Genomic DNA, 24,754 nt, shown 5'->3' with positions numbered 1-24,754 from the left:
CTCACTTTGGGGAACTGTCCCATCTGGTCTGAGGGTGACAAGACAGAGAGTCCTGGGAGAAGACTCTTGAGAGTCCCTTGGACTGCAAGAAGATCAAACCAGTCAATCCTAAAGGAAATCAACCCTGAATATTCTTTGGAAGGACTGATGCTGAAGCTGAAACTTCAATACTTTGGCCACCTGATGCGGAGCCAACTCATTAGAAAAGACCCTGATGCTGTGAAGGATTAAGGGCAGGAGGAGAAGGAGGTGACAGAGGATGAGATGGCTGGATGGCATCACCAACTCAATGGACATGAGTTTGAGCAAACTCCAGGCGATGGTGAAGGACAGGGAAGCCTGGCGTGCTGCAGTCCATGGGGGTCACAAAGAGTCAGACACAACTGAGCAACTGAACAGCAAGAGCTGGGCCCAGAGGCACATCCACCTTGGAACGCGTGCAGAGTGGGAGAGCTCCTGGTTCACATGCCACTACCTGTTTCTCCTTCAGCATCATATTTACCCTGCTCCCTGATGTTTTTTTTTTTTAATCAAAACATGTGAGCTTTTTCCTTGGTAGTGAATCATCCTGTCAGTAAATACGAGGAGAACTCGGGCTATGGGAGCACTGGGAAATTGACAACCTCTGTTGAAGAAGTAGCCTCCCACTGAGTTTCTCAGAGCCCCATGCCACCAACAACACCTCGTCCTGGGGTGGAGCATCAGGCAATCAGTCAGAAGAGAGACAGCTGTTAATAATTCTTTGGCCCCGGATCTGCTTTCCCACAGAGACCTTAGAGACTACTCAGAGTCGGAGGTGGGGCGACCCTGGATAGAGGGCGACAGCCTTTGAATTATTGAGCAGTTATATAAAACTTCTGCCCATCCCTCCTTCCCCCCACCTGGCTAAAACTCCCCACCAACGCAACTCAACGGGACTCAGGCCGTTTGCCTCCAAGGTTATCTTCCCTGGAGGTTCTTATCCGGCTGAAGCAGAAAGGCCTAAAAATGCAGCCCTCCCGGTGAGAACAAGGCTGAATCTGTCAGCACGAGATCCACGTGGCTCTTGCCCAGGTGTCCAGATCCTTGGGTTCTGAACCTGGCCTTGCCACCAGCGGCTGTGTGACCTTGGGCAAGTCACTCAAGCTCTCTGAGCTACTTTCATCCTCAGTGAAGGGACAGGAGAGGGCAGTGGGTGAGATGATGTCTAAATCATTTCCAGCTTCATTGTCCAGTGCCTGCACTGAGTAGAGTCTCTCTCGGGGGTGAAAAGGATCTGACGTGAAAGCCTGGGCTCCCTCTCCACTCCCCAGCCCCCACCTCAGCACCCGGCTCAGAGCAGCCCAGCCATCTCAACCTGGATGAACCACCAGCCTTTGAGGAGAGGATGGATTGGCCTTTATTGTGCGCCCGGGAAGGTCCGGGAGCAGAGTGCGCATGCGCGGAGCAGGGATCGCGGAGCCTAGCGGGAAGCAGCAGGTGTCCGCGGCGGGCAGGCAGCGCGTCACGGGCTGCACTTCCTGGAGGAGCACTTGCACTGCAGGGCGTTGAGGATCACATGGTGAATGATGGAGCCGTTGGTGCAGCGCAGGGGCACTGACATGGGCTCCGTGCGCGTGGGCGAGCAGCAGGAACACTGGTCTTGCACGTCCTCCGTGTCGATGGAGTACAGGGCTTTGCTGGTGCATCTTCCCTGCAGCGGGAAAGAGAGAGGCAGCGACGCGCGTGATAGAGAGTCCCAGGGTGGGGAGGGCTCTGGGGCAGCCCGCTTCCTGCACCTGCCCTCCTCCAGGCCTGGCCTCGGCCAGAGGAACCCAGGACAGCCAGGCAGTGTGTCTGAAAGGCCTCCCCTAATTGGAACTCTCACACCCAGCCCTGTAGCTGCAATTTCTATGCATGTTTGATGGGTCTCTGGGGAATGCAGCTCCTGTGTTCCATAAGTAACCCTCCATTCTCTTCAAAGGAAGCTTTGAATCATTGCTCTTCTTTTTTTTTTTTTTTTTGTCTTCTCAAGTCAAAAGTTCTCAGTTAACTTCAATAAAACATTTGCTTTCAAAAGGAAAAAAAAGTTCCTAGTTTCTTTCACATCTCCTCCCCGTGAACTTTCCAGGTCTTTTCACAATGTATCTAAAGAGAGGTGTTCAAATGAAGAGACCTGTCCTCTGAACCGAGGGCCCCTTACCTGGCAGTAGTTAATGTCCACTTCCTCTTCAGATTTGCAGTCTCCCACCTTGATGTACTGTACCCTGGCTGTGATGTCCTTGCAGTCGGGCTCCTCACCTACAGGGCAAGTGAGAGATGGGACCTGTCTTCCCGTTCCACTCCAGTTCCCTTATTCACTAGACATAGGTCAGTTTCACGGTAACCAGGTCACCACAGCCAGCTACGGAGACGGCAAATCAGTGATCCTGGTTCCCCTCAGCTTCTGCTAAGTCGCTTCAGTCGTGTCCTACTCTTTGCAACCCCACGGACTGCAGCTCACCCGGCTCCTCTGTCCATGTGATTTCCCAGGAAAGAATACTAGAGTGGGTTGTCATTCCCTTCTCCAGGGGATCTTCCCGACCCAGGGATCGAACTTGCATCTCCTGCATTGGCAGGTAGGTTCTTACCCACTAGCACCACCTGGGAAGCCCAGCTTCTCCTGACCCTTCACAATCAGAAATGAAGATATCACTGGGTTGAACTCACTTAATGGCACAATTCTAACTGCGAGAGGAGCCTAGATTCACCGTGCTTTGGTATAGACGGATAAGACTTACTTTTATACAATTGTAGACTCTAAAAGCCATAATGATCAGAGCAATCCTGTTGTGCTTATAACTCTGCATGTGTGCTGAGATGCTCAGTTGTGTCCAACTCTGTGACCCCATGGACTATAGGCTGCCCGGCTCCTCTGTTCATGGAGTTTTCCAGGCAAGAATACTGGAGAGGGTTGCCAGTTTCTTCTCCAGAGGATCTCCCCCACCCAGGGATCGAACCTGCATCTCCTCCGTCTCCAGCATTGGCAGGCGGATTCTTTACCACTGTGCCACCTGGGAAGCCTGCTTATACTATACCCAGAAGTGAACAGGCAATGAGTATCCAATAAATACAATTAATATCTATCCATCCCTACAAATGTCATTGTCTCCCTGGGGACTGAGAATATCCTTGCGGCCCTTATGGAATCTTTTGCTTTGAGTATAGCCATCTCCTGGTCGCAGGCATGGGTTTCCTTACCACTCAGGGGTTAACAGCATTCAGCTTTGAATCTCTCCTTGCCCCATGGATAATTCTAGGATTCAATGTCAGCTCACCGTTGCCTGTCCAAACACTGGGAGTTTTCCATTCCTGGATGACTCCAAAACTAATTCAACCTTAACTACATATTAGCCAGCCTCACAATTTCCAAATAATTTCATTTGAAAGCAAAAGCCTGCCAACCACATTAAGAGGGTGAATGAGGAAAACATATTGAAGCCAACACACAGTAGATTTAAATCCTCGAGCCTGGCTTATTTTCCTTATGGAGGGTCCCCGTCTCCTGAAAGCACTGAAGCCCCCATTAGGCCTCTTTGCTAGTTTTGCAGATAACAGCCTCGGCCAGATTGCCCTGCAGAACACCTAGAGAAAAATGTGTCTCTTCCTGGATGGCTTCCTGATCTCAGCCATGCAGGCAGGAATCACAGAGAGAGATGCTCTCAGAGTGTGTCCCCTCAGTCTGCCGCTTGGCTACAGCAACTCCAGGCACTGTCAGAGTGAGCCATCAGGAGAAGAACAAATGACTGGCCACTGAAGGTACTCGTGTTTTTCACTCTTTCTTTCTTTTTCCCAGGGGCTTCCCTGGTGGCTCAGATGGTAAAGAATCCGCCTGCAATGCAGGAGACCAGGTTCCATCCCTGGGTCAGAAGGATCCCCTAGAGAAGGGAATGGCTACCCACTCCAGTATTCTTACCTAGAGAATTACATGGAGGGTGGAGCCTGGTGGGCTATAGTCCATGGGGTTGCAAACAGTCGGACACTACTGAGCAACTCTTTGCTTTCTCTACCTCCAAATAAACATGGGAACATGGACCCAGGAATCCAAAAACAAACAAACAAACCAAAAAAGCTAAGTAACTAAACTGAAAAAACAAAGAATATTAGTCCAGACAAGTAATTCTATACCCAGAGTATACAGCACCAACTTTGGGATTCTGAGAGGTACATGTGCTCATGGAAACAAGAACGTGTGGTGAGATGCTTTCTGATGAGCAGACTGGAGCTCCGTCTCCAAAGCTGCTGCAGTAACTACTGGGGGACCAACCCGTGCAACACAGTGCAAGGTCAGGAAAAGCCAAGGACTTCCCTGGTGGCCCAGTGGCAAAGAATCTGCCTGCCAACACAGGGGATACAGGTTCGATCCCTAGTCCGGGAAGATCCCACATGCCTCGGGGCATCTAAGCCCATGCACCATGACTACGGAGCAAGTGCGCTCTAGAGCCCACGCTCAGCAACAAGAGAAGCCACCCCAATGAGAAGCTTGCACACCGCAGCTAAAGGTAGCCCCGGCTCCCCACAACTAGAGAAAGCCTGGGCACCGCAATGGAGACACAGTGCAGCCAAAGAAAAAATAATTAATTCAAAAAAAGAACAGGCGAGAGTGAAGGAGAGGAGATTAATAACACTGGTTCATGAGACCAGCCCTATCAATCCTTGAGAAGACTGTGTTTCTCTGCAGCCCCACAGCCAGCTTCTCGCTTCCCCTTCTCTCTGGGATACTCGAAGAATACAGGTGTAGTGAGTGTCTCATCTGTTGAAATCATAAATCAAGCCACCTTGTCTTCAAGGAGCTTCAGTGGCAGAGAGAAGACATTCTCTTGTGATAGGACTGTGACCAACCCAAGACCCGGCGAGGAGAAAGGCAAGTAAGAGGCTAGTGATTGCCAGGAGTCTGGAAGAAGGAAAAGAGACTGGTTTACAGGCATCTGAAAGGGGGCTTGAGTAGGAGGCAGTCCAAGGACATGCGAGGCAGGGTGGCAGTCCCCTGCAGAATGGAATGCAATGACTGCACTATCTTTCTAGAATGAAGTTCACTTCAAGGAATATCCCCTGGACTTAATCTGATGGGTTTCAAGGGACAGTCCATTGGTAACGTACTTACATGTGTCACAGCACGTGCCAGGAATTTTCACGATTTTCCCCTAAGAAAACAGCAAGGTCCCGAGTTAGGCACAAACAGTACATAGTGGACACTTTCTGTCATTCCAAGCCAAGTCCTGCCTCTGGACTCACAGCCCTGAGCCCCTGTCCCCAGAAGGGAACAGACTATCCCGTCACAAAGGTGAGCAGACTGACCACCCCACCCGGGCAGGCTGAAACGGTCCTGATTATTCTGAATTCTCTTCCAGTTGAGAGTCTCCGGGACTGTCATTCCCAGGGGAGACCATCAATCAGTTTGGTCTCTCACCTCCCCATTCAAGGATCACAGATCCAATCTCCCCCAAGGGGAGGTATTTTCTTAGAGCATCATAGAGAGAGTTTCATCTCTCTATCAGGCTTTGATTTTGTAATTTTACTGATTTTTAAACTAGGCTGAGGTTCTCCTTGAACACTGGAATCATGGCAGAGCTGGACTGCCATTCAGAAGAACCTTCTTTTTTCAGTCAAAGATGGAGCCAGTCGAGAGGAAGGCAGGGCCCGGGCTCTGGTGGCTCACCCCCTCAGCCAGACATTTGTGTTCGTTGAAGGGCGGGCAGCCCATGACCCTCTTCTCCCAAATGAACTCTCCTCTCTTGTTGACTTTGCAGAAGTGACTGTCACAGCCATCCTGGAGTGTCTCATCACGCTAAAAGGAGAGAGAGGATGTGCATTGAACAAATCTGAAGGCAGCCCTTGGGTTTCAAAGCCACTTCAAATAGTGACCTTGACTCCCTGGAGTTGCTGCGACAACGTGGGGAACCATAGGACAAGAATGAGGCCAGGTGCAATCCGGTTTTGCAACCTGTTTACTGGGAATCAGGCTGTATGAAGGTAGGGAATCCCTGAACTTTTCTGACCACATAACAGCGTAAAGAATCAAGACACAGTGGAGGTAAATTGGCCAATCAATAGCTGACCTACAGATGAGTGCCTCTGACAGAGAGATGAGTGAACTAGGTGCCTGTCTCACCAGCCCATCCCAACTTTCACAGATCGGCATCTCTGTCACCTGACTGCCTACCCAGTCTCAAAGATAATCGAGGCTGGAGAAAATCTTAGAGGTCGACCAACTCTCAATCATGGGTGCCCACACCAACTATCCCCTTATCAAGGAAAATGAAAGAATAACTACATCAAAGAGAAAATCCTATACCTTCTAAAGGTTATCCATCTTTTCTTTATAAAAAATCAGAAATGGGTATGAAAAGAAGTCAATATCGACCCAAACTTGGCCCCCTCGTTCTCGATGGAAAGATCCCCAAGCAGGGAAGCAGATGGTGATCTGAGGGGACTGTCTTGACTTCCACTTGCCCCCACCTTCAGCATCAGGATCTGTCCTCCTCGTAGCTGAATGGTGCACGCCGTGGGCAGGCATCTCCCACAGCATTCGCCCTGGAGCTTCTCTTCCACATAACCCTGGAACCAGGAGAAAACGCAGCCTCTGTGAACCTCCCCCGAAGACCCCGTTCATAGGTAAGCCAAGCTGTAAATGATTTCATCATACCCAGCCACTCCAACCAGAAATCTGGGGTCATCCTCGTCCCTGCTCCCTTTTGCTCATCCCCTGCCTCACCCCTCACCCACACATCACCAGATCTTGCCAAAAAATGCATCTTGAACTCATCCACTGCTTGTCATTCCAAGGTCCCCTGTCATCACCCAATCCACACAATCATCATCCACCACTGGACTGTGTCACAGTGGAAATTGTCTTCCTGCCTCCATCCCTTACCTTTACGGTAGGGGAAAGGCTGTAGCTTCCAGACCACAGGATTTCACAGTTTTACAAAAACGCCCCCAAATCTGGGAGACCACAGAGGGTAACCAACTTTTTGTTTTTGCAAAGAATTTGCAAACACGTTAACCAAATAAGAACCAAAAAGCGATCACCAGTTGTCTCATCATTGCATTAAAATTAAAGCTCTTTTACCTTTCCCCACCATGCCAAAAGGGGCTGGCTTCCCTGTGGCTCAGACAGCAAAGAGTCTGCCTGCCATGCGGGAGAACCACATCCCTGGATCGGGAAGATCCCTTGGAGAAGGGAATGGCAACCCACTCCAATATTCTCGCCTGGAGAATTCCATGGACAGAGGAGCCTGGTGGGCTACATTCCATGGGGTCGCAAAGAGTCAGACATGACTGAGCAACTAACACTTTCACATCATGCCAAAAGAAAAAAAACACACAGGAAGAACAAAACTTAGTAAAATTTTAAAAGAATACATTTAGCTATGTGAAAGCCAGCTACGGGGTCACTTTTTTCACTTTGCTGCATTTAGTAATGACCACTTAAGAGATTCATTCCTTGGGGGCCTAAGGTTTTTCTGCTGTGACTCTCTAGCAGGTCAGTGTGGAGTCCCGGGCAGAAGGCCTGGCTGTCTCACAGGGCTCCCGTGTTGATTGCACAGACACTGAAGGCTCCTAACCAACAGGGAGGTGAGGAGCCTGTGCGTGTGCACTGAACCCATCAGGGAGGCTGTAGAGAAAGCCAGTGAGGACTGAGCTTCCAGCAGAACAGGGCGACTGAATGGGCCCCGGCTACACAAGCATGCTTGGAAGGACGCTGCTGATGTTTGAGGCCATGGGGTGAGCTTTAGCTGTGTTTTCAAAATCACACGATTCCTGAAGGTGTGGACCGTGATGAATGGGAGAGGAAGAGAGAGATGGGGAAAACAGCATGAATGCATGCAACTGGTTATTATCAGAATGAGGAAATAAAATGGGGTTGACGTCAGACAGGATTTCATTGGAGCCTGGATTGGGGCATTTTCTAGTGAGTGCTAGAAGAGACTAGGAAATACCTTCTACTCAGTCCAAAATCTTTACAGGAGACGTGAGGCTGCTGGGTGGGGGACAAATGGAGGAGGGGGTTGCAAAGTGAAGAGATGAGGCTGTGGAGGCTCTATCCACACCCCAGAGGGGCCAAGGGCATGGTGAAGCCAAGGACAAGGAAAGATGGGGGGCGTCGTGGGAGGGAACGGGACAGGAGGAGGTGGAGGATGGGGTGGGAGGTGAGAGGAGAGGGCAGTGATTTCAGAGGAGCAGTGGACTGGGGAAGGAGGGAGGAGAGGGGAGGGAGCAGGCTGACCTCACTCGCAGGAGAGAGAAGAGACCCTGAGAGGCGAGAACACAGGTGCACGGGTGACAGGCGTGTCTGAGCGCTGCTGGGCTTCCGGCCACTGCTGACCGGACACCCACTGCACCGCCCGCAGGTGGACCAGGAGGAGGGCAGAGCTGACCAGGCTTTCGCTGCAGCATCCAATCAGGAAGGGCCAGGCGTCCCACCAACCACAGAACTCACAGGTCAGAGCAGCCAATGAGCCCTGCTCCCCTGTCCAGGGATGCCCCCAGGCTCTTCTCACAGGCGTCTCCCAGCCCTTTTCACAAACTGTGTCGGCCACTTGAGAACCCCAGTCCTATCTCCCCACTGCCCTTACTCTATTTTCCTTTTCTCACCCTCTTTTTAAACTTTTTTCTCTTGTGAATACATTTATTAACATCGGTCCTATGTGCAGCTTACAACTCATAATGAATAGTGAATATGGGCTTCCCGGGTGGCACTAGCTGTAAAGAAAACCCGCCTGAAAAAAAAAAAAAAAAAAAAAAAAAAAAGAAAACCCGCCTGCCAGTGCAGGAGACATAAGAGATACAGGTTCGATCCCCGGGTCGGGAAGATCCCCTGGAGGAGGGCATGGCAACCCACTCCAGTATTCTTGCCTGGAGAATCCCATACACAGAGGAGCCTGGAGACTCACGGTCCATGGGGTCGCAAAGAGTCAAACACAACTGAAGCGGCTTAGCACATTTGCACAGTGATAATAAAATATTTTAAACCTTGCACTTGAAACTATGTGGGTTATTTCCAAACCTCCTTTGATATTGATTTCTAACATCAATCCACAGTGTTAAGAGAACAGAGTCTGTATGATTTCAGTACCTTTAGACCATGAAGTTTTTGCACCTTGTTTTATGTCCCTGGATATGTTCCAGTGTCTCCCGGTTTACAGTCCATGGGAACTTGAGCAGAATTTTGTATCCTACTGTTGTGTGAAAATTGTATAAAACTTAACTATGTTGAATTGGTCCACAGCGCTTTTCAGCTCTATTGTATCCTTCTACTTCTCTGTCTATTCATTCTAGTAATGTTTGAGAGTTTGATGTTGAAACTCCAACTAAAAACCTTAATTTATCTACTTTAAAAAATAATTGCAATATCTAGTAGAACTATTTTTAAAAGCCTTTAAAAAAGAGAAACTACTTTTAAAAAGCCACCGCCCTTTCTCTTGCTAATCTGCCAGTCTGTCCCCATTGCCCCTCCCGGGTGGTCACCCTGAAGGTCAATCCAAGGTCATGCTCCTCTAGGAGGCTTTCTCAGTGCTCCCAGTCAGGGTCATGTCTCTTCCCCTTGCATTCCTTTATCTCTACCAGCACAGACCACCAGCACAGACCACCGGCTGCTGGGCCCCTTGAGGTAGAAGCATTGTCTCCCCTGGAGGAGACAGAGGGCCCACGTTTCTGGTGATGCTAACAGTTCCATCTGACATTTGCAGTTCAAACAGACTGACCTAAACTTGACCCAGCACAGCTCCCCACGTGCAGGAGGCCTCCTGGAGGTCCAGGGAAGGATGCTGAGTGAGAAGGGGCATATGAGGCAGAGACAACCGCAGAGCTAATCTCCACGATCTCAAGGGGGAGGAAGTGAGTTCACTGCCCTGTGTGTGTGTGTGTGTGTGTGTGTGTGTGTGTGTGATGTGCTTGGTTGCTCAGTTGTGTCTGACTCTTTGTGACCCTATGCACTGTGGCCTTCCAGGCTCCTCTGTTCATGGGATTCTCCATGCAAGAACACAGGAGTGGGTTGCCATTGCCTTCTCCAGGGGATCTTCCCCATCCAGGGATTGAAACCACGATCTCCTGCACTGGGAGGCTGATTCTTTACCATCTGAGCCACCAGGGAAGCCCACACTGCCCTGGGGAGAGGCAATTTTTTTGGAGAAGAGGAGGAGCACACAGACCAAAGTGGGCTGTGGATTTAAAAATATTTAGAAACCTATGTCTAGACTGGATTCTAAAACTGGGTATCCTGGTGGCTCAGACGGTAAAGCGTCTGTCTACAATGCGGGAGACCCGGGTTCGATCCCTGGGTTGGGAAGATCCCCTGGAGAAGAAAATGGCAATCCACTCCAGGACTATTGTCTGGAAAATCCCATGGACAGACGAGCCTGGCAGGCTACGGTCCATGGGGTCGCAAAGAGTCAGACACGACTGAGCGACTTCACTTTCACTATGGATGCAGAGGAGGTGACTGTGCTACCCTCTGACCACCAGAGGGCGCCAGTAAAGAGCATGCTCATCCCCCCAACGCTTCCTGCAGGACAGTGGGTGTGGACCTCCCTCTCCTGGCATGGATTGTAATTCCGTTGACCAGGTGAAGGGGTGCCACAGACTTCAGACAGCATCATTCCTTCCCATATTCAAGCCCAGATGTATCAGGGGAGTTGTCTCACAGACCCACACTTGCACTGGAAACCCTAAAACTGGGATTTTAAATTTTAAAAAAGCCAAAACACATATTTCGCTCCCTTCTTCCTGAGGCAGGGATGTTCTCCTTGAGCCATTCTATCAGAAACAATGTGCATCCTATAGACCCCTTCATTCCCCATGTTATTACGCCCCTCCTTGGAGCCTCACACAGCGCCCAGGTGCAGAACACACCTGTCCTCAAGAGTGCTGACCGCACCGGCTCCAGTGTTCCTCATCCCTCCCCCCACCGCCCCTCCCCTCTGGCCACTGCATTGCTCCTCCATAAGAGATTCCTCTCCAGGAACCGTCCAGCCCCCACCCACTGCTCCACCACCTGAAAGAGTGGTTACATTATGTATTCTGTGCATCCAGCTCACAAGAAACTCATCCGACCAACTGTATTTTCTGAGACAGCAGGAGCCCCAAATGCAAGGGGCAGCCTGCGGGAGAAGCCAAGGCATCCTCCTCAGCACTGGGTGCAGCTCTATGCAGGCGAGGAGGGGTTTGCTAAGAGTCGTGATTAGACCAGTGAAGTGCATGCTCTCCTCTGCTCCACTAGAAATGAGGATTCCACGTCCCAGATCCCACCTGTGGAGGTGTTCGAAGCAAACAGCATCATCGTGACCTGGCAGAATCGGGGTGAACTATTTTAGACCACCCCAGTGTCCAGTAGGGTTGCCCTGGTGGCTCAGTGGTAAACACTCTGCCTGCAATGCCAGAGATCTGGATTCAACCCCTGGGTCAGGAAGATCCCCTGGAGAAGGAAATGGCAGCCCACTCCAGTACTCTTGCCTGGGAAACCCCAAGCACAGAGGAGCCTGGCGGGGTGCAGTCCATGGGGTCACAAAGAGTCGGACAACAATGTGCAATAATAAAAGGATACTTTGAGGCAGGTCCACTCCAGAGCCATGCGACAAGTATCTGATAAATAACTGTGGGCTAACTGGTAACTGTCGGATAAATATGTGACTGATTTTTAATGCTTTCAAAGATCAGTAGTGATGTTACTTAAAGTTGCCTAAAAAAGAATACAGAATTGTGAATATGGTCGCAGCCTTGCAAATACATGAAAAAAATGTTTTAAATGTACAAAACTAAATTATAATTATTTCTGAGAAATTCAATCTGGGTAGGTGACTTTTAGTCCCTTCTTGGACATAATCAGAAAATCATGAAAGTTTTTATTTAAAGATCCTGGTGAGGTCCCATTGCCTGGGTTCTAAAAGTACCCATTTGACACCCCCCCACCCCGATCCCCGCCAACTGCAGCCTCTCTTACCACAGGGCAGGCCTGGCAGGTGGTCTGCCTGCACTCCAGCTTGAATCCGGAGATGACCCCTGCCTGGACGGTGCAGCGGCAGGTCATGCATGCGTCAACCATCACAGTCTTCCCGGGCTGGAACCAGGGGGGACCAGGGTCAGGCCTCCTGGCACCCCGGTCCCCCAACCCCCAACTGCCCTCAGCCCCATGAGCCATCTGTCTTAGGTGTGGGGCCCGGCTGCTCAAAGCTGCTAGGAGCCATCATCACCCCAATTCTCCTCTGGTCCCCAGAGGCCACTCCTTCACTGACCCTCCCCCCTCAAGGATGGCAGTGGTGAGAGTGAGGGCTTTCCCTGGGGCAGAGGGAGAGGGGACAGACTGGCATCTCCTGTGCCTGGGGGCTGAGGGGCCGGGAGGTGAGCGCTAGAAGGCGAGGGTGGGACCCAGGCCCTGGAGAGTTGGGGCTTCCACTCCAGGATGCCTGGGAAGCCCTAGGGGCAAGGGAAGTGTGGGTGGAGCAGATCACTCTGGGTCCTGTCATTTGCACTTTCAGATGCTGCCCACCCTCCACAAAGCCCGTCCCTGCCCCCCTGGGGAGAAGGCATCAGCTCACCCCGATGATGGTGCCGTTGAGCACGCAAGCCTGCACAGGCTCTGGGGAGAGACAGGTGCAGGACATGAGTGATCGGAACACACCTGGTGGAGACCTGCAACCCGGCTGCTCTGCTGGGCTGGGCCTCTCCCCTCCACCTGCTAGTCCTTCCCGCCACCCCCGCCAGGCACTGTGGGTCCTCCTGCCCACGTGGCCACACTGACCCCAGGCCCCCCAAGGATGGGCAGCTGCCTGCTCCCCACCCTCCAGCCCCCTGGAGCCCTGAAGGGGAGGGTACTTGTTTAAGTGATTCACATTGACGGGGCAAGAGAGAGGGTGCTGCGCTTGTGAAGGAATAAAAATCTGCTTTGGAAACTAAGTCCCACAATAAAATCACACAAAGAATTCAGGGCAGGAGGTGGTGAGAGTTGTTTGCTGTTGCTGCTGTTATTGGTTGTTTGGCTGATTGTTTATTTGGTTGGTTGGTTGGTTGGTTGCTTGGTTGATGGTGGGTTGGTTGATTGGTTGTTTGGTTGATTGGTTGATGGTTAGTTGGTTGCTTGGTTGATGGTGGGTTGGTTGATTGGTTGTTTGGTTGGTTGGTTGATGGTTAGTTGGTTGCTTGGTTGATGGTGGGTTGGTTGATTGGTTGTTTGGTTGATTGATTGGTTGGTGGGGTTAGGAGATGGACAGCTGGAATACCTTCTCCAGAAGAACGATGGAGAAGGCATTTCTAGAATCAGAGAAGCCTGGATCCAATCCCAGTTCTGCCATTCAGGTGAGCAAGTGGAGGTATCACAGTACTCACTGAGATCGTCATGGGATGACGTGAGACACAGGACAAAGCCAGCACTAAGCTCAGGGATGACCTTCAGGAATAGTCCTACTTCTCTCCTCTCATTTGCTTTCTCCCCAAAACATTAGGAAAGGACAGGAAGATTTGATCCTGCCTATTTCCCTAAGCTTCTCCAGAGGCAAGGATTCAGGAGCCCTTCTGAGCCTTTCTGGAGGGTTGGGAGGCCTGGAGGCTGGCCTGGTGGCATGTCTTACCACAGCGACAGGTGGGGCAACATCCCAAGGTCTGACAGCGCAGCTGGAAGCCCAAGGGACAGATGGGGACGTCCAGCTGCGGGCAGGAGACGTTCCTCTGCTGCACGAAGACCTCCTCCTTGACTCGGACACACTCATAGATGAGGCAGGGGTTCTCAGGGGAGGCCCAGTGAGAGCCAACCTGTGGGCAGAGCACCCGAGTGGGTCGTGGGGCCCGAGGTCCCACTGGGAGTGGGTGGTCCCCTCAGGAGCTGGGGTGGGCCCTGGAGATGAGCCTGGCCCCACAGCTAAGCCCTGCCCATGGGGGGAGGCCCCTGGAGGGCATGACAGCTCATCCAGGTCCTTCGGTGAGTCTGGGTCAGAGTCCCCCCGACCAAGAGCCCAGCTCAAAGCCACGTGTGCTCCCAAGACAGTCTTGAGCCATCAGAGGAAGCAGCTGAGGACAGAGGGTGCTCCCTCCACCCTCAGCCCGCCTGGGAGCTGAGCGACCAGGAACAGCGGCGGGGGGAGACAGCAGAGAGGAGACGCAGGGGTCGGGGGAACCCAGCCCATTGCCCAGCCTCACATGGCCTCCCTCTGAGGATGGGATGCTGGCATCTGGCCCTCAGCCCTGCAATTTGTCCCCAGGCCTCCAGGCTACAATGGGTGGCCTGTCCCCACGGGCTGGCTCCACCATCCAGGAGCACCAAGTGTCCAGAACATGGTTCAGAAAGTCCCCCAGAGTTTCTGACCAGTCTGCGTGAGTGTCTTCCAGACTCACGAGCAGGGGTGCCCGGTCGGCATGCTCCAGGCCCGGCAGTTTCTTTCGGGCCTGGTTCCCTTTCTCCTCTTTTCAGAGGAGGAGCTGAGAGTGCCCAGATTGCAGCCTCTGTCCTGACCCCCTTCTGACTCACCCTGAACACACCTTCCTGCTGCAGGCCACACTCGACTCTGATCAATAACCCACTGAGCCCTGGACACCATATGCATTAAGAAGCCCCGTCCCCACCAACTCCCGCTGGTCCCTCGTGTTCCAGAGCCACTTCTGATCCCCAAGTCTTACAGGTCAGAGGGAGACTTGAACTGGGGGAGGGAGACTCTTCTGTAAACACTGCTGTCAGAGCTGAGTGAGCCCTGGAGGCAGATGGTGGCTGGGAGGGAAGGGTGCTGAGCCTCAAAGGTACCAGTTGTCAGCTCCCCCCAACCCCCAGGACACAGCAGCCTCTGACCCTGGGGAGGATTCGCAAAACCAGCCTGATTCTGGGGTGATGGGGAGCAGGCAGCCTGACAGGCCAGGAGGAGGGATGGGGCAGGGACATCCCCAGGGACCAGGACTAGAAGAGCGAGGTGGGATCCCTCGTGGGGAACTCAGCAAGTCCCTCTGTCACCACCGAGGAGAAAGAGGCCGGTGGGCCAGGGCAGGAGATGCCCATGGCCAGGGCAGGACAGTTAACCTTTGTGCTCCTTCCAAACAGAGTGTGTTTTGGTCTTCCTGGAGGACTGAGAAGGGGAAGGCCCCCAGGTGCACCTCACACCCACCCCAGCACCTGCCTCCTGAGGATTCCAGGGCTCAGCACCTCCACTTTATCCATATCAGCCTGAGTGAAAGGTCTGTTCATACCCCAGCATCTGGGCTAAGACTCCCAGGGAAGGATCCTCTGTGTTTCAGAAAACGGCTCCAGAGCCAGCATGAGGGCCTCTGGCCACAAAGGAAAAGCTAGGCTGCTCTGGTTCAGGGAGGGGGATCTGGGGATGGGAGGCCAGACAGGAGACGATAGGGATGGGGGAGGGGGGCCACTGGCACGGTCAAGGGCCACAGCCAGAGCTGCAGAAGTAGCTTGCGGAGTCTGGGGACAGAAATACTGTTTGCTTCTCTGGATTGTAAATTTCTCCAACGGAAATCAGTGACAAGGTCAGAGGACCCTGCCTGGGCCATCACACAGACCTCCACCAACCATCAGGGTACTCAGGTTCACAGATGAACAGGAGAACATAACCCCCACCCCCAGGAGCTCACAGAACTCATAGAGAGAGCACTGGGCTCCTCTCCAGGTCTGAGGCAACCTGAACTAGTTCCCCAGCTGACGTCTGGATAAACCAACAGCTACATTAAACTCGTCATAGGGAGAGCAAACGGTAGGGAGTGAGCATCTGCCTTATCGAAACCAAGGCCAGCCCTGGACCCCGGATGAGGCTCGCCCAGCCCTCGGCCTCCTGCCCACCCAGCCTGGCCCAGACCTACACTCTTCCACTGAGACTGGGAGTCCCCCCGCGGGGAGCCAGTCACCACCTCGCAGGCCGACGGCAGGCACCTTCCACAGCACTCGCCCTCGTGGAGGACGTAGGTGAAACCCTGAAAACACACAAAGGATGGCGTGTCAGGACAGCTGGCAGCAAAGAGGCAGGTGCTCTGGTCCCCGCGGCAGGTGTTCAGAGCTCCGGGGCTTGCAGAGGACAGCCGGACCTCCTCATCTCTGCGCTCCTCCAGCCCCACGATCATGCCAAGTGGTCAGGAAGCATCACCCACTGAATCACTACGGGTCTCACACCATCCATCCAGATCCAACCCTGCCCTCCACAAGCGTCCACTCTGGACCAGGAGCCAGTCCTTGTTGTTGTTCAGTTGCTCAGTCATGTCTGACTATTTGAGAGGCCATGGACGTAGCCCACCAGGCTCCTCGGTCCATGGAATTCTCCAGGCAAGAATACTGGAGTGGGTAGCCATTTCCTTCTCCAGGGGATCTTCCTGGACCAGAGATCGAACCTGCATCTCCTGCACTGGCAGAGGGATTCTTTACTATGGAGCTACTAGGGAAGCCCCAAGAGTCAGTCCACAGGGGTTTTAAAGACGTTCAGAGTTCATGCAGCAGCTGCCAGCTGACCCAACATTTATCATGGCCCAAGTCTAGACCAGGGGAGAACATTCAGGATGCCTGGAGTCTGGGCTCTGCCCTAACAGGGCGAGTTACCTGAATGAGATGAGCACCTTGACCCCAGGACCTCTCAGTAACCTGCAGAGCTGGGCTTCCCCAGGTCACCACTTGGCACTGACCTAGTAGTTTATAGGACATCATGAGATGAGACCAACCGTCCCCAGAAAGCTGGCCAGGGAGACCAGCATCCTGCAGGGTGGAAGTCTGCCAACCCATCCTCCTCTTGGAGGTCCTCCATCTGGCCAAAGCATGGGGGGTCTTGGATTGAAACCCTCCACTGAGAACACGGAAGCAACGTACAAAGAACAGACAAAACGGTGATGTGTGAGGCTGTCCCGGGGGAGGAGGGGCCGGAACCCAGGACTAAGCGGCATCTCGGAGAGAAGGGTGTTCGGGACGGGCGTGGGTACCACCCCTGCTCTGCTCCCCGTGTGCACTCACAAGCAGCACTGAGTCACAGGACGTGCTTGATACTCAGCAACACCCCAGTTACTGCCTCTCCCGGGGACCTGGGAGCCTGAGGACCATCTCCATGGGACCTGACGACACCCAACCCGCGTCACAGCGGTGCTTGGCAAGTTGTTCTCAGTCTTAACAGCTGAGATCTCATTAGTTATCCTGCAGCTGGAGGCCAAACCAGTCAGTCCTAAAGGAAATCAACCCTGTTGCCAGCTATGCCAGCCTACCAGTACAGCCCCAGGCTAGGAGTCAGGACTCGCCCCATCTGCTGGCTTCCGATGATCCGTAGCACGACATCCCTCTGCTTTCAGCCAACTTCAACCCCTCTGCTTTCTAACAGGTGGGAAGAACAGCCCTGCCTCTTCTTCCTTCTGGAGGAGAATCATGAGGACGAATAAGAGCTAATGGCTTAGATTTCTCTGGTGGTCCAGTGGTTGGGAATCCACCTGCCAATGCAGGGGACCCGGGTTTGATCCCTGGTCTGCCAAAATTCTACCTGCCAAGGGACACTGAAGCCCATGAGCCACAACTACTGAGCCCGCCTACTGCAACTACTGAAGGCCATACGCCCTAGAGCACGTGCTCCGCAAGAGAAACCACCACAGTGAGAAGCCCGCGCACCGCAGCTGGAGAGCAGCCCCCACCTGCTGAAACTAGAGAAATCCCACGCACCGCAACAAAGACCCATCACAGTCAGAACAAACAAACAAACCTCCCTACCAAAACACAAAACATACTGGGGACCAATTTTATAAAAACGACCTCGAGCAGCATTCTCTTCACCCGACAGCACATTACTCCCGCTGCCTCCTGTGGCCTGTGGGAGGAGATGGAGACGGATGGGCGCTCCCCAGAGGCACCCCTGGATCCCACAGCATCATCCTCTCCCAGGGGCCTGGCAGGCCTGCTCCTCCACAGCACCAGCCAAGCAGGGAGAGCCGTGGGGCAACTGAATGGATGTCCCCACTTCTGGATTCACTCTCAGGCCCTCATCTCCATCAGCAAACCACACACACGTCTGAAAAAGCATCAAGAGCCTTCTCTCCGCTGCTGTTGCAGGTACAGATCTGTCCTAGCTCCACTTCTCTGATCAACATTCTCTACTGAGAATAAAGCAGGAATAATAATGTAACTGGGCAGGACCCTGTGGGGCCTTCTACAGACGGGCCTCCCCCACATCCTCTGCTGTAGCTCCTCCCTGAAGCACCTAGGTAACAATATTTGATGCACGTTTTCTGAGTTGTTTCGCAAATGTGAAAACTGCCCACCAAACAGAAGTTGTTCACCACTTGCTGACCATGAGCACATCCTGGGGCCTAAGGACTGCTCATGTTCACCCTTATGACACCACCTGCTCCTTCGCTCAGCCCATCGGAGAACTGTGTGCAAGCTGATCACATACCTTGTGACCCCCTCCCTCACCTGGCTTTTGGAAATACTTTGCCGAAACCCTTAGGAGATCTTGGGGATTTTTAGGGCAAGAGCAGCCTGTCTCCTTACACAGCCCTGCAATAAACCTTTCTCTGCCTCAAACCCCGATGTTTCGGTTTGTTTGGCCTCCCTATGCATTGGGCACGTGAACTTGTGCTAACAATAATAGCTTTAAACCTGCAAGAATTCAACCCACAATTCCCCAGGCAGACTGTGGTTCCCTTTCTCTAGAGTCTGACCAGTCTTCACTGTGCAAGAACAGAGCATCCCCAAGTACACAGGTGCCTTGTGGGCAGGCCACCGCAAAAAGAATTAAAACCCGAATTGGGGGAGGGTTCCAACTCCCAGTTATACCTCAAATTATAAACACAGCTCGACTTCTGTACTTCAAATCATAAACCTGGTCTGAAAAATCACCACCCTATGTAGAGACACGATGTTACACCGACACTAGGGCCATCTCAGAAAATTCAGAACACGTGTCTGGACTAGTTTAGGCTAAGAAGATGCCTGAAAAGGGAAAAGACAGGGAAAAAACCAAGCCCTGTTTTCTAGGCTGTTAATCCACCTCTCTGCTTAAACCGACTCCCCAGCCCTCTGGCCTCAAGATCACATGCCAGAGATGACCATCAGCTGAGAACTGGTCACGGAAGGATGACAGAGAGATGCTCGCCTCACGCCTCTTTCCGTTCCCCAGCCCCACTCCCCTCCGGGCCCCTCCCCTCTGGCCTTGAACCAGAGGTTCCTAAAGGGACTGTCTTGCCCATTCCTGGGATCCCCGTCCCTACCGCCCCCACGTTGCTCCCCCTTACCGGCCGGCAGCTGTCCGCGCAGGGTTTCTGGGAGCACTGGGCCACACGCAGGCCCATCACAGCATCCTCCAGATCCGTGCACGTGCAGGTATCACAGCCCTCCTCCCAGAACTGGCCCACGGGGTAGATGGTGCCTCGGTGGACGCACACCTGTAGACGCAAGGTTTCCGTGAGTGAATTCACTCGGTTCATCTAAATAAGAGGTGAGTGGGCATCTGCTGGGGTCTTCCCTGGTGGCTCAGATGGTAAAGCATCTGCTTATAATGCCGGTAGACTCAGGTTCAATCCCTGGGTCAGGAAGATCCCCTGGAGAAGGAAATGGCAACCCACTCCAGTACTCTTGCCTGGAAAATCCCATGGACGGAGGATCTACGTGTTGGAAGCTACCCTAGGTGCTGAGACAACAGCAGTAAGTGAAACAGCATGGTCTCTGCCCACACTAGAGTCTAGCCTCTTCCCACCCCTGCCCATCTAACTTAGGAAAGCCCACCCCTGGACTGGCCCCCGTGAGTCTTTCATGGCCCCGGGTGGGGATATAATACATGGGCTGACCTGACTCACTATCACCGCTACCTTCGCTGCATTAAACTCCTTCCTGTGTCCCTCAGAAAGCTGTACCCTACTTCTCAGACCTAGTGATGTCCTTGGACTCAGAACCCACCCATGAATAGCCCTCTGTCTCGTGAGGAGTGGCTGAAAGTGAGGGACGGGTGGGCAGGGGCTGTGAATGAGTGCTCCCTTGAGGCCCGCAAAGGATAAGAAATGGATCAAATGAAGGCTCGGGCACAGAGTGCGAGCTGTGTTTGAGACACAACGATCCTGTTTGGAAGAACTGTAGACTATGGAAGGAGCGTGGGACATGAGATCCCAGTGGCTGGCTAGGAGTAGAACGGTTAAGCCTGGGGTGTATGTGATACACACGCTCAGACTTTATTTTCTCGGCGTGAGATGCTCAAGGAAACTCTTTGATCATGAGGCTTAAAGACAGGTTTTAAATGATCCCAAGTGTGTCCTCCAAAGCTCCAAACAGGGCCTATGTTCACTCACATCATAACAGTACAAAGAGGTTAAAACCATTTTCCTAAACTTGCTCTAAAGAATCTGCCTGCAACAGAGGAGACCCGGGTTTGATCCCTGGGTCGGGAAAGATCCCCTGGAGAAGGGAATGGCAACCCACTCCAGTATCCTTGCCTGGAGAATCCCATGGACAGAAGAGCCTGGCGGGCTACAGTAGTTCATGGGGTCACAAAAAGTCAGATGTGACTGAGCAACTAACACTTTCACTATACCCACTCAGTCTTTCAGCTGCTGTACAAGGAGCTCTTTAAAGGCAGGACCGTATCTTACACCACGTTTGTAACCTCAGGACACAGCCATGCTGAGACACGGTAGTCTCTGAGTACCACCTGAGCTAACGAGAATCAGGCTAAGAGAGAATGCTGACGCCGCCCACCCCCCACCAGGCCACACAGCACTCATCCGGGCAGGAAGGCACGTCTTCCATGAGAAGCATGTGTCTGGCCATCATCCCAACCAGAGCCAAGCAGCCTTACCTTGTCGGGGAGGCAGGTGGTGGTGGTGCAGCCACAGTCATTGGTGACGGTGGAGGCCAGGTACCCCAGCGGGCAGCTCACCGTGGAGTTGGCACAGTTGCAAGCGCACTCGTACTCATCACAGCACCGGGTCTTCCGAAGGGTGGGCATCCGGTGTGGGGGGCAGGAGGGTGGGGACTCCCTCGGGCATTCTTCCTTTCTGCAGGCTGAGGAGCAGCACAAAGTGGTGCCCTGGTCCTATCACGCTGAGCCCTGCACTCAGCCTGAGCTCCTCAGCATTCAGCTAGGATGCAAGGTCCCTGGGAACTCTAGCCCCACTGAAGTCAGAAACACACGTGAACCCCACTCAGGAGCCCTGGGACAGTCAATCACACCCCAAAGCAGACAGTTAGTCTGCAGGAGGGTAAAGACACTAATCCAAAGGGGAAATGTGATGTTATTTTAACAGAGAGGAAGAGAAGGCTGCTGGGTGTCCAGTCCATCACCCTCCTAGGCACCTCTGGAAGGGGTGGGGTTCTTTCAACTGCAGATACTCAGAGAGGACAGATGCAGAATGTCTAAGACCCAGGTACCCCAGGCACACAGGCGCTGGTTAGCATTTTTACAAGCTGGTAGCTTATGAGATCTTATTCCCATCTCAGTACCTGGAATAATAAATACCCTACAGTTTTAGGTCCTTCAACAACAATGAATGAAAAATGACAGCAAAGCCACAGTGTCATTTCATCAAAGCCAAACCCTACCCCATGTCTTTGCCTGTCCCCAGCTTCTTCCAGATATAAAGTATTTTCTCACCCTCAAGGGTTACCATCTATGAACTGAAGTGAGATTCCAAATCAACGGGACAGGAAGTAGGTATTGACTTTAGGTGGGTATACTCAGTAGCTTAACACAGAATGTGGTTTCTTAACATGTCCAGGACTTTCTTTAGTCCAATCCTAGGCTTAAATTGGTAGTATTTAGAATTTAAATAGATAAACATACAGGAAGTGAAAAATCTATAAATTTGTTTGGGAATAAGCTCCAATACTTTGGCCACCTGATGTGAAGAGCCACTGAAAAAGACCCTGACGCTGGGAAAGATTGAAGGCAGAAGGAGAAGGGGACAACAGAGGACGAGATGGTTTGATAGGATCACCAACTCAATGGACATGAATTTGAGCAAACCCTGGGAGACAGAGGACAGAGGAGCCTGGCGTGCTTCAGTCCGTGGAGTCACAAAGAGCCAGACATGACAGCAACTGAACAACAAAGACCCAGTGACAAGGACAAGCCAAGGGTACATTCCTTCCCCTCCATGGTTTATGGGAGGATGGGAGTAAATAAAGATGAGATAGGGAGGCTTCTGCATCTCAGGTCCAACTGCCTCCTAATAAACCCAAGAGGGGGATGCCTGCAGCTGTGCCCACGCCTGCTCCCTCATCATAGCCTGTGGCTGGGAGGAGTCTTAGAGGATTCAGTCCAGGTGTGACCTTGACCCTTCTGTTCCAGACACACCCCAAGCCCAGACTCAGCTCACTAGAATACAGGACACCATCCCAGGCCAGGGGACAGAGACTGCATGGCCCCCTTCTCACCCCCAGACGGAGGACTCACCACAGGTGAAGCTGGGTCTGCACTCGCCGGGATTGGACAGCACCGGCTGGAGGCCGTCTTCGCAGTGAGGCACCGGGGGCACGTCGCAGCTCACCAGGTCACACACTGAGGGCCAGAGGAGGGATGCGCCCTCAGGGTCCAGTGAGGCCACTCTTGCGCTAGTGAGTGGTTCCCTACATTTCTACCCATGAGACCTCCACTGTTTACACACATGACGGCAATGAGATAAAGGGAGAGCTGGAGATGGAGACAGAGGGAGAGCTGGAGTGAAGACAGAGACGGAGATGCAGGCGGAGGCGGAGGCGGAGGCGCAGGCGGAGGCGGAGGCGCAGGCGGAGGCGGAGGCGCAGGCGGAGGCGGAGGCGCAGGCGGAGGCACAGGCGGAGACAGAGGCAGGCGGAGGTGCAGGTAGAGACGGAGGTGCAGGCAGAGACGGAGGTACAGGCAGAGACGGAGGCGCAGGCGCAGGCGGAGGCACAGGCGGAGGCGGAGGCGCAGGCGGAGACGGAGGCAGACGGAGGTGCAGGTAGAGACGGAGGTGCAGGCAGAGACGGAGGTGCAGGCAGAGACGGAGATGAAGGTAGAGACGGAGATGAAGGTAGAGACGGAGGTGCAGGCAGAGACGGAGGTTCAGGCGGAGACGGAGGTGCAGGTAGAGACAGAGATAAGGGTAAAGATGGAGATAGAGGGACAAGGAGGGGGCAGGGGGGAAGTGATGATAAATAAATATATACATAATAGACAGATGATCGTTAGATAACAGATAGATCGATCCAAGCTATAGGAGAAACTCATGTTAATTACTCTCATCATCTGCAGGGACTCCAGTTCTAGGCCAAGTCTCCTGAACCCTCTAGACCTCAGGATCACCTTCTGTAAGGTGGGAAGTCCACCACACAGGGCCGGTCTAAGGCTGACTTGAAATAATGGCGGCATAGTGCCCGGGACATTGAAGAAGCCTTGTACCGTCCATAAATGAAGGCCTTGAACTAAATGACCGCCTGTTCCTCTACTGCTAACAACCCAAGATCGTTGGGATGAGGTCCCAGCAGTTTACTAAACTGTTCTCCAGTCAGGTCTCCTGACGGGGCTTCTGTTTGTCCTTGATAAATTTCATCAGCATAAAGCAAAGTCTCATGATTTCTTTCCAAGGTCCTCCTGCTGCCTTGATCTACCTGCTCTCCCTCAAAGATTCTGTTGCTGCAAACTTCACAAGCCTGCGTTTTATGTCTTTGCCTGTACAGCTAAAAAACACCTCGGACAGGATGAGGACCGCACACTAGAGACTTCCCGTCATATTAACCAGAATTCCATCTGCTCTGGATTCATTTAATTACACTGTCATTCCACCCACTATTCACAATGTAGTTTGCAATCCTATAACAAAACCCTCTGACAAATAACGTGCTGAAATCAAGGTGCCCATCCACGTGTGGCCTTCTCTACAGTCACTCTGGCATAACTATGCCAGTTACTCTGGCATACTCACAATTTTTAAAGGTTATAGTTATCATAAAATATGGGCTGTATTCCCTGTGCTGCATAACATCCTTGTAGCTTATCTACTGTGCATACAGGAGTTTGTATCTCTTAATCCCCCCATTTTACCCCTCCCTCTCCCCTCTCCCCACTGGTAGCCACTAGCTTGCTCTCTATATCTGTGCGTCTGTGTCTTTTTTTGCTATATTCACTAGTGGGTTTCAGTTTTTAGATTCCACATATAAGTGGTATCATACAGTATTTGTCTTTCTCTGTCTGACCCACTTCACTTAGCATCATGCCCTCCAGGTCTATCTGTGTTGCTGCAAGTGTCAACTTTTATCCTTTTTATGGCTGAGTAGTATTCCATTGCATGTATGTACCACATCTTTGTGCATTCATCTGTTTGTTTGGGTTTTTTTTTTTTTTTTCTGTTTTTTTGGCCACACGGCACATGGGATTTTAGTTCCCCAACCGAGGATTGAACCTGTGGCCCCTGCAGTGGAAGGACGGAGCCTTAACCTCTGGACCGCCAAGGAGGTCCCTATCCACTCATCTGTTGATGGGCACGTAGGTGGCTTGCATATCTTGGCTGCTGCAAAAAAAGGCCTCTGTGAACACTGCACCCTATTCTTTCTTAATGCTCTCAAACCTTACATTTGGTAAGTCACTGCAGAATCTTTCCAGGAAGCAAATCCTCTTTTCCAGAGGCTACTCTTTCCAGGTTTTAGAAAATCTACCCCTGGCCCCTCCCACTGTCCCCTTCAGCACCACTACCTCGCCCTCCGAGGCTGGGCTGCGGTTGGACCTGGAGAAAGGCGTGGGGTGACACGTACCACACTCGTACTCGGGACAGCACTGCTGCGTGCTCTGCCGGAGCCGGGCCACCTCACATGGGCCGCACGCGGGCACTGGGGGACAAGAGGCCACAGAGGTCAGAGGAAGAGATA

General features: G+C 52.5%; 1 protein-coding gene across 1 annotated transcript in view; it reads right to left on the bottom strand.

The window, feature by feature from the left end:
* Nucleotides 1,355-24,754, bottom strand: part of VWF (von Willebrand factor) — a 150,430-nt gene continuing 127,030 nt past the window's right edge. Inside the window, exons 41-53 of the mRNA XM_018048607.1 lie at nt 24,641-24,715; nt 22,326-22,430; nt 20,730-20,935; nt 19,177-19,326; nt 15,784-15,894; nt 13,563-13,743; nt 12,534-12,574; nt 11,939-12,055; nt 6,457-6,555; nt 5,657-5,785; nt 5,102-5,141; nt 2,162-2,259; nt 1,355-1,672 (exon numbers count right to left, since the gene is read on the bottom strand). Coding sequence (XP_017904096.1) covers nt 1,484-1,672; nt 2,162-2,259; nt 5,102-5,141; nt 5,657-5,785; nt 6,457-6,555; nt 11,939-12,055; nt 12,534-12,574; nt 13,563-13,743; nt 15,784-15,894; nt 19,177-19,326; nt 20,730-20,935; nt 22,326-22,430; nt 24,641-24,715 — 1,541 coding nt within the window. The 3' untranslated portion in view covers nt 1,355-1,483. The remainder of the gene's footprint in view (nt 1,673-2,161; nt 2,260-5,101; nt 5,142-5,656; nt 5,786-6,456; nt 6,556-11,938; nt 12,056-12,533; nt 12,575-13,562; nt 13,744-15,783; nt 15,895-19,176; nt 19,327-20,729; nt 20,936-22,325; nt 22,431-24,640; nt 24,716-24,754) is intronic.

Source organism: Capra hircus, chromosome 5, assembly GCF_001704415.2.
Source record: "Capra hircus breed San Clemente chromosome 5, ASM170441v1, whole genome shotgun sequence".
In the NCBI taxonomy this organism is placed as follows: Eukaryota; Metazoa; Chordata; class Mammalia; order Artiodactyla; family Bovidae; genus Capra; species Capra hircus.
The sequence above is the reverse complement of the archived record's forward strand: the minus strand, read 5'-3'. Positions and strand labels throughout refer to the sequence as shown.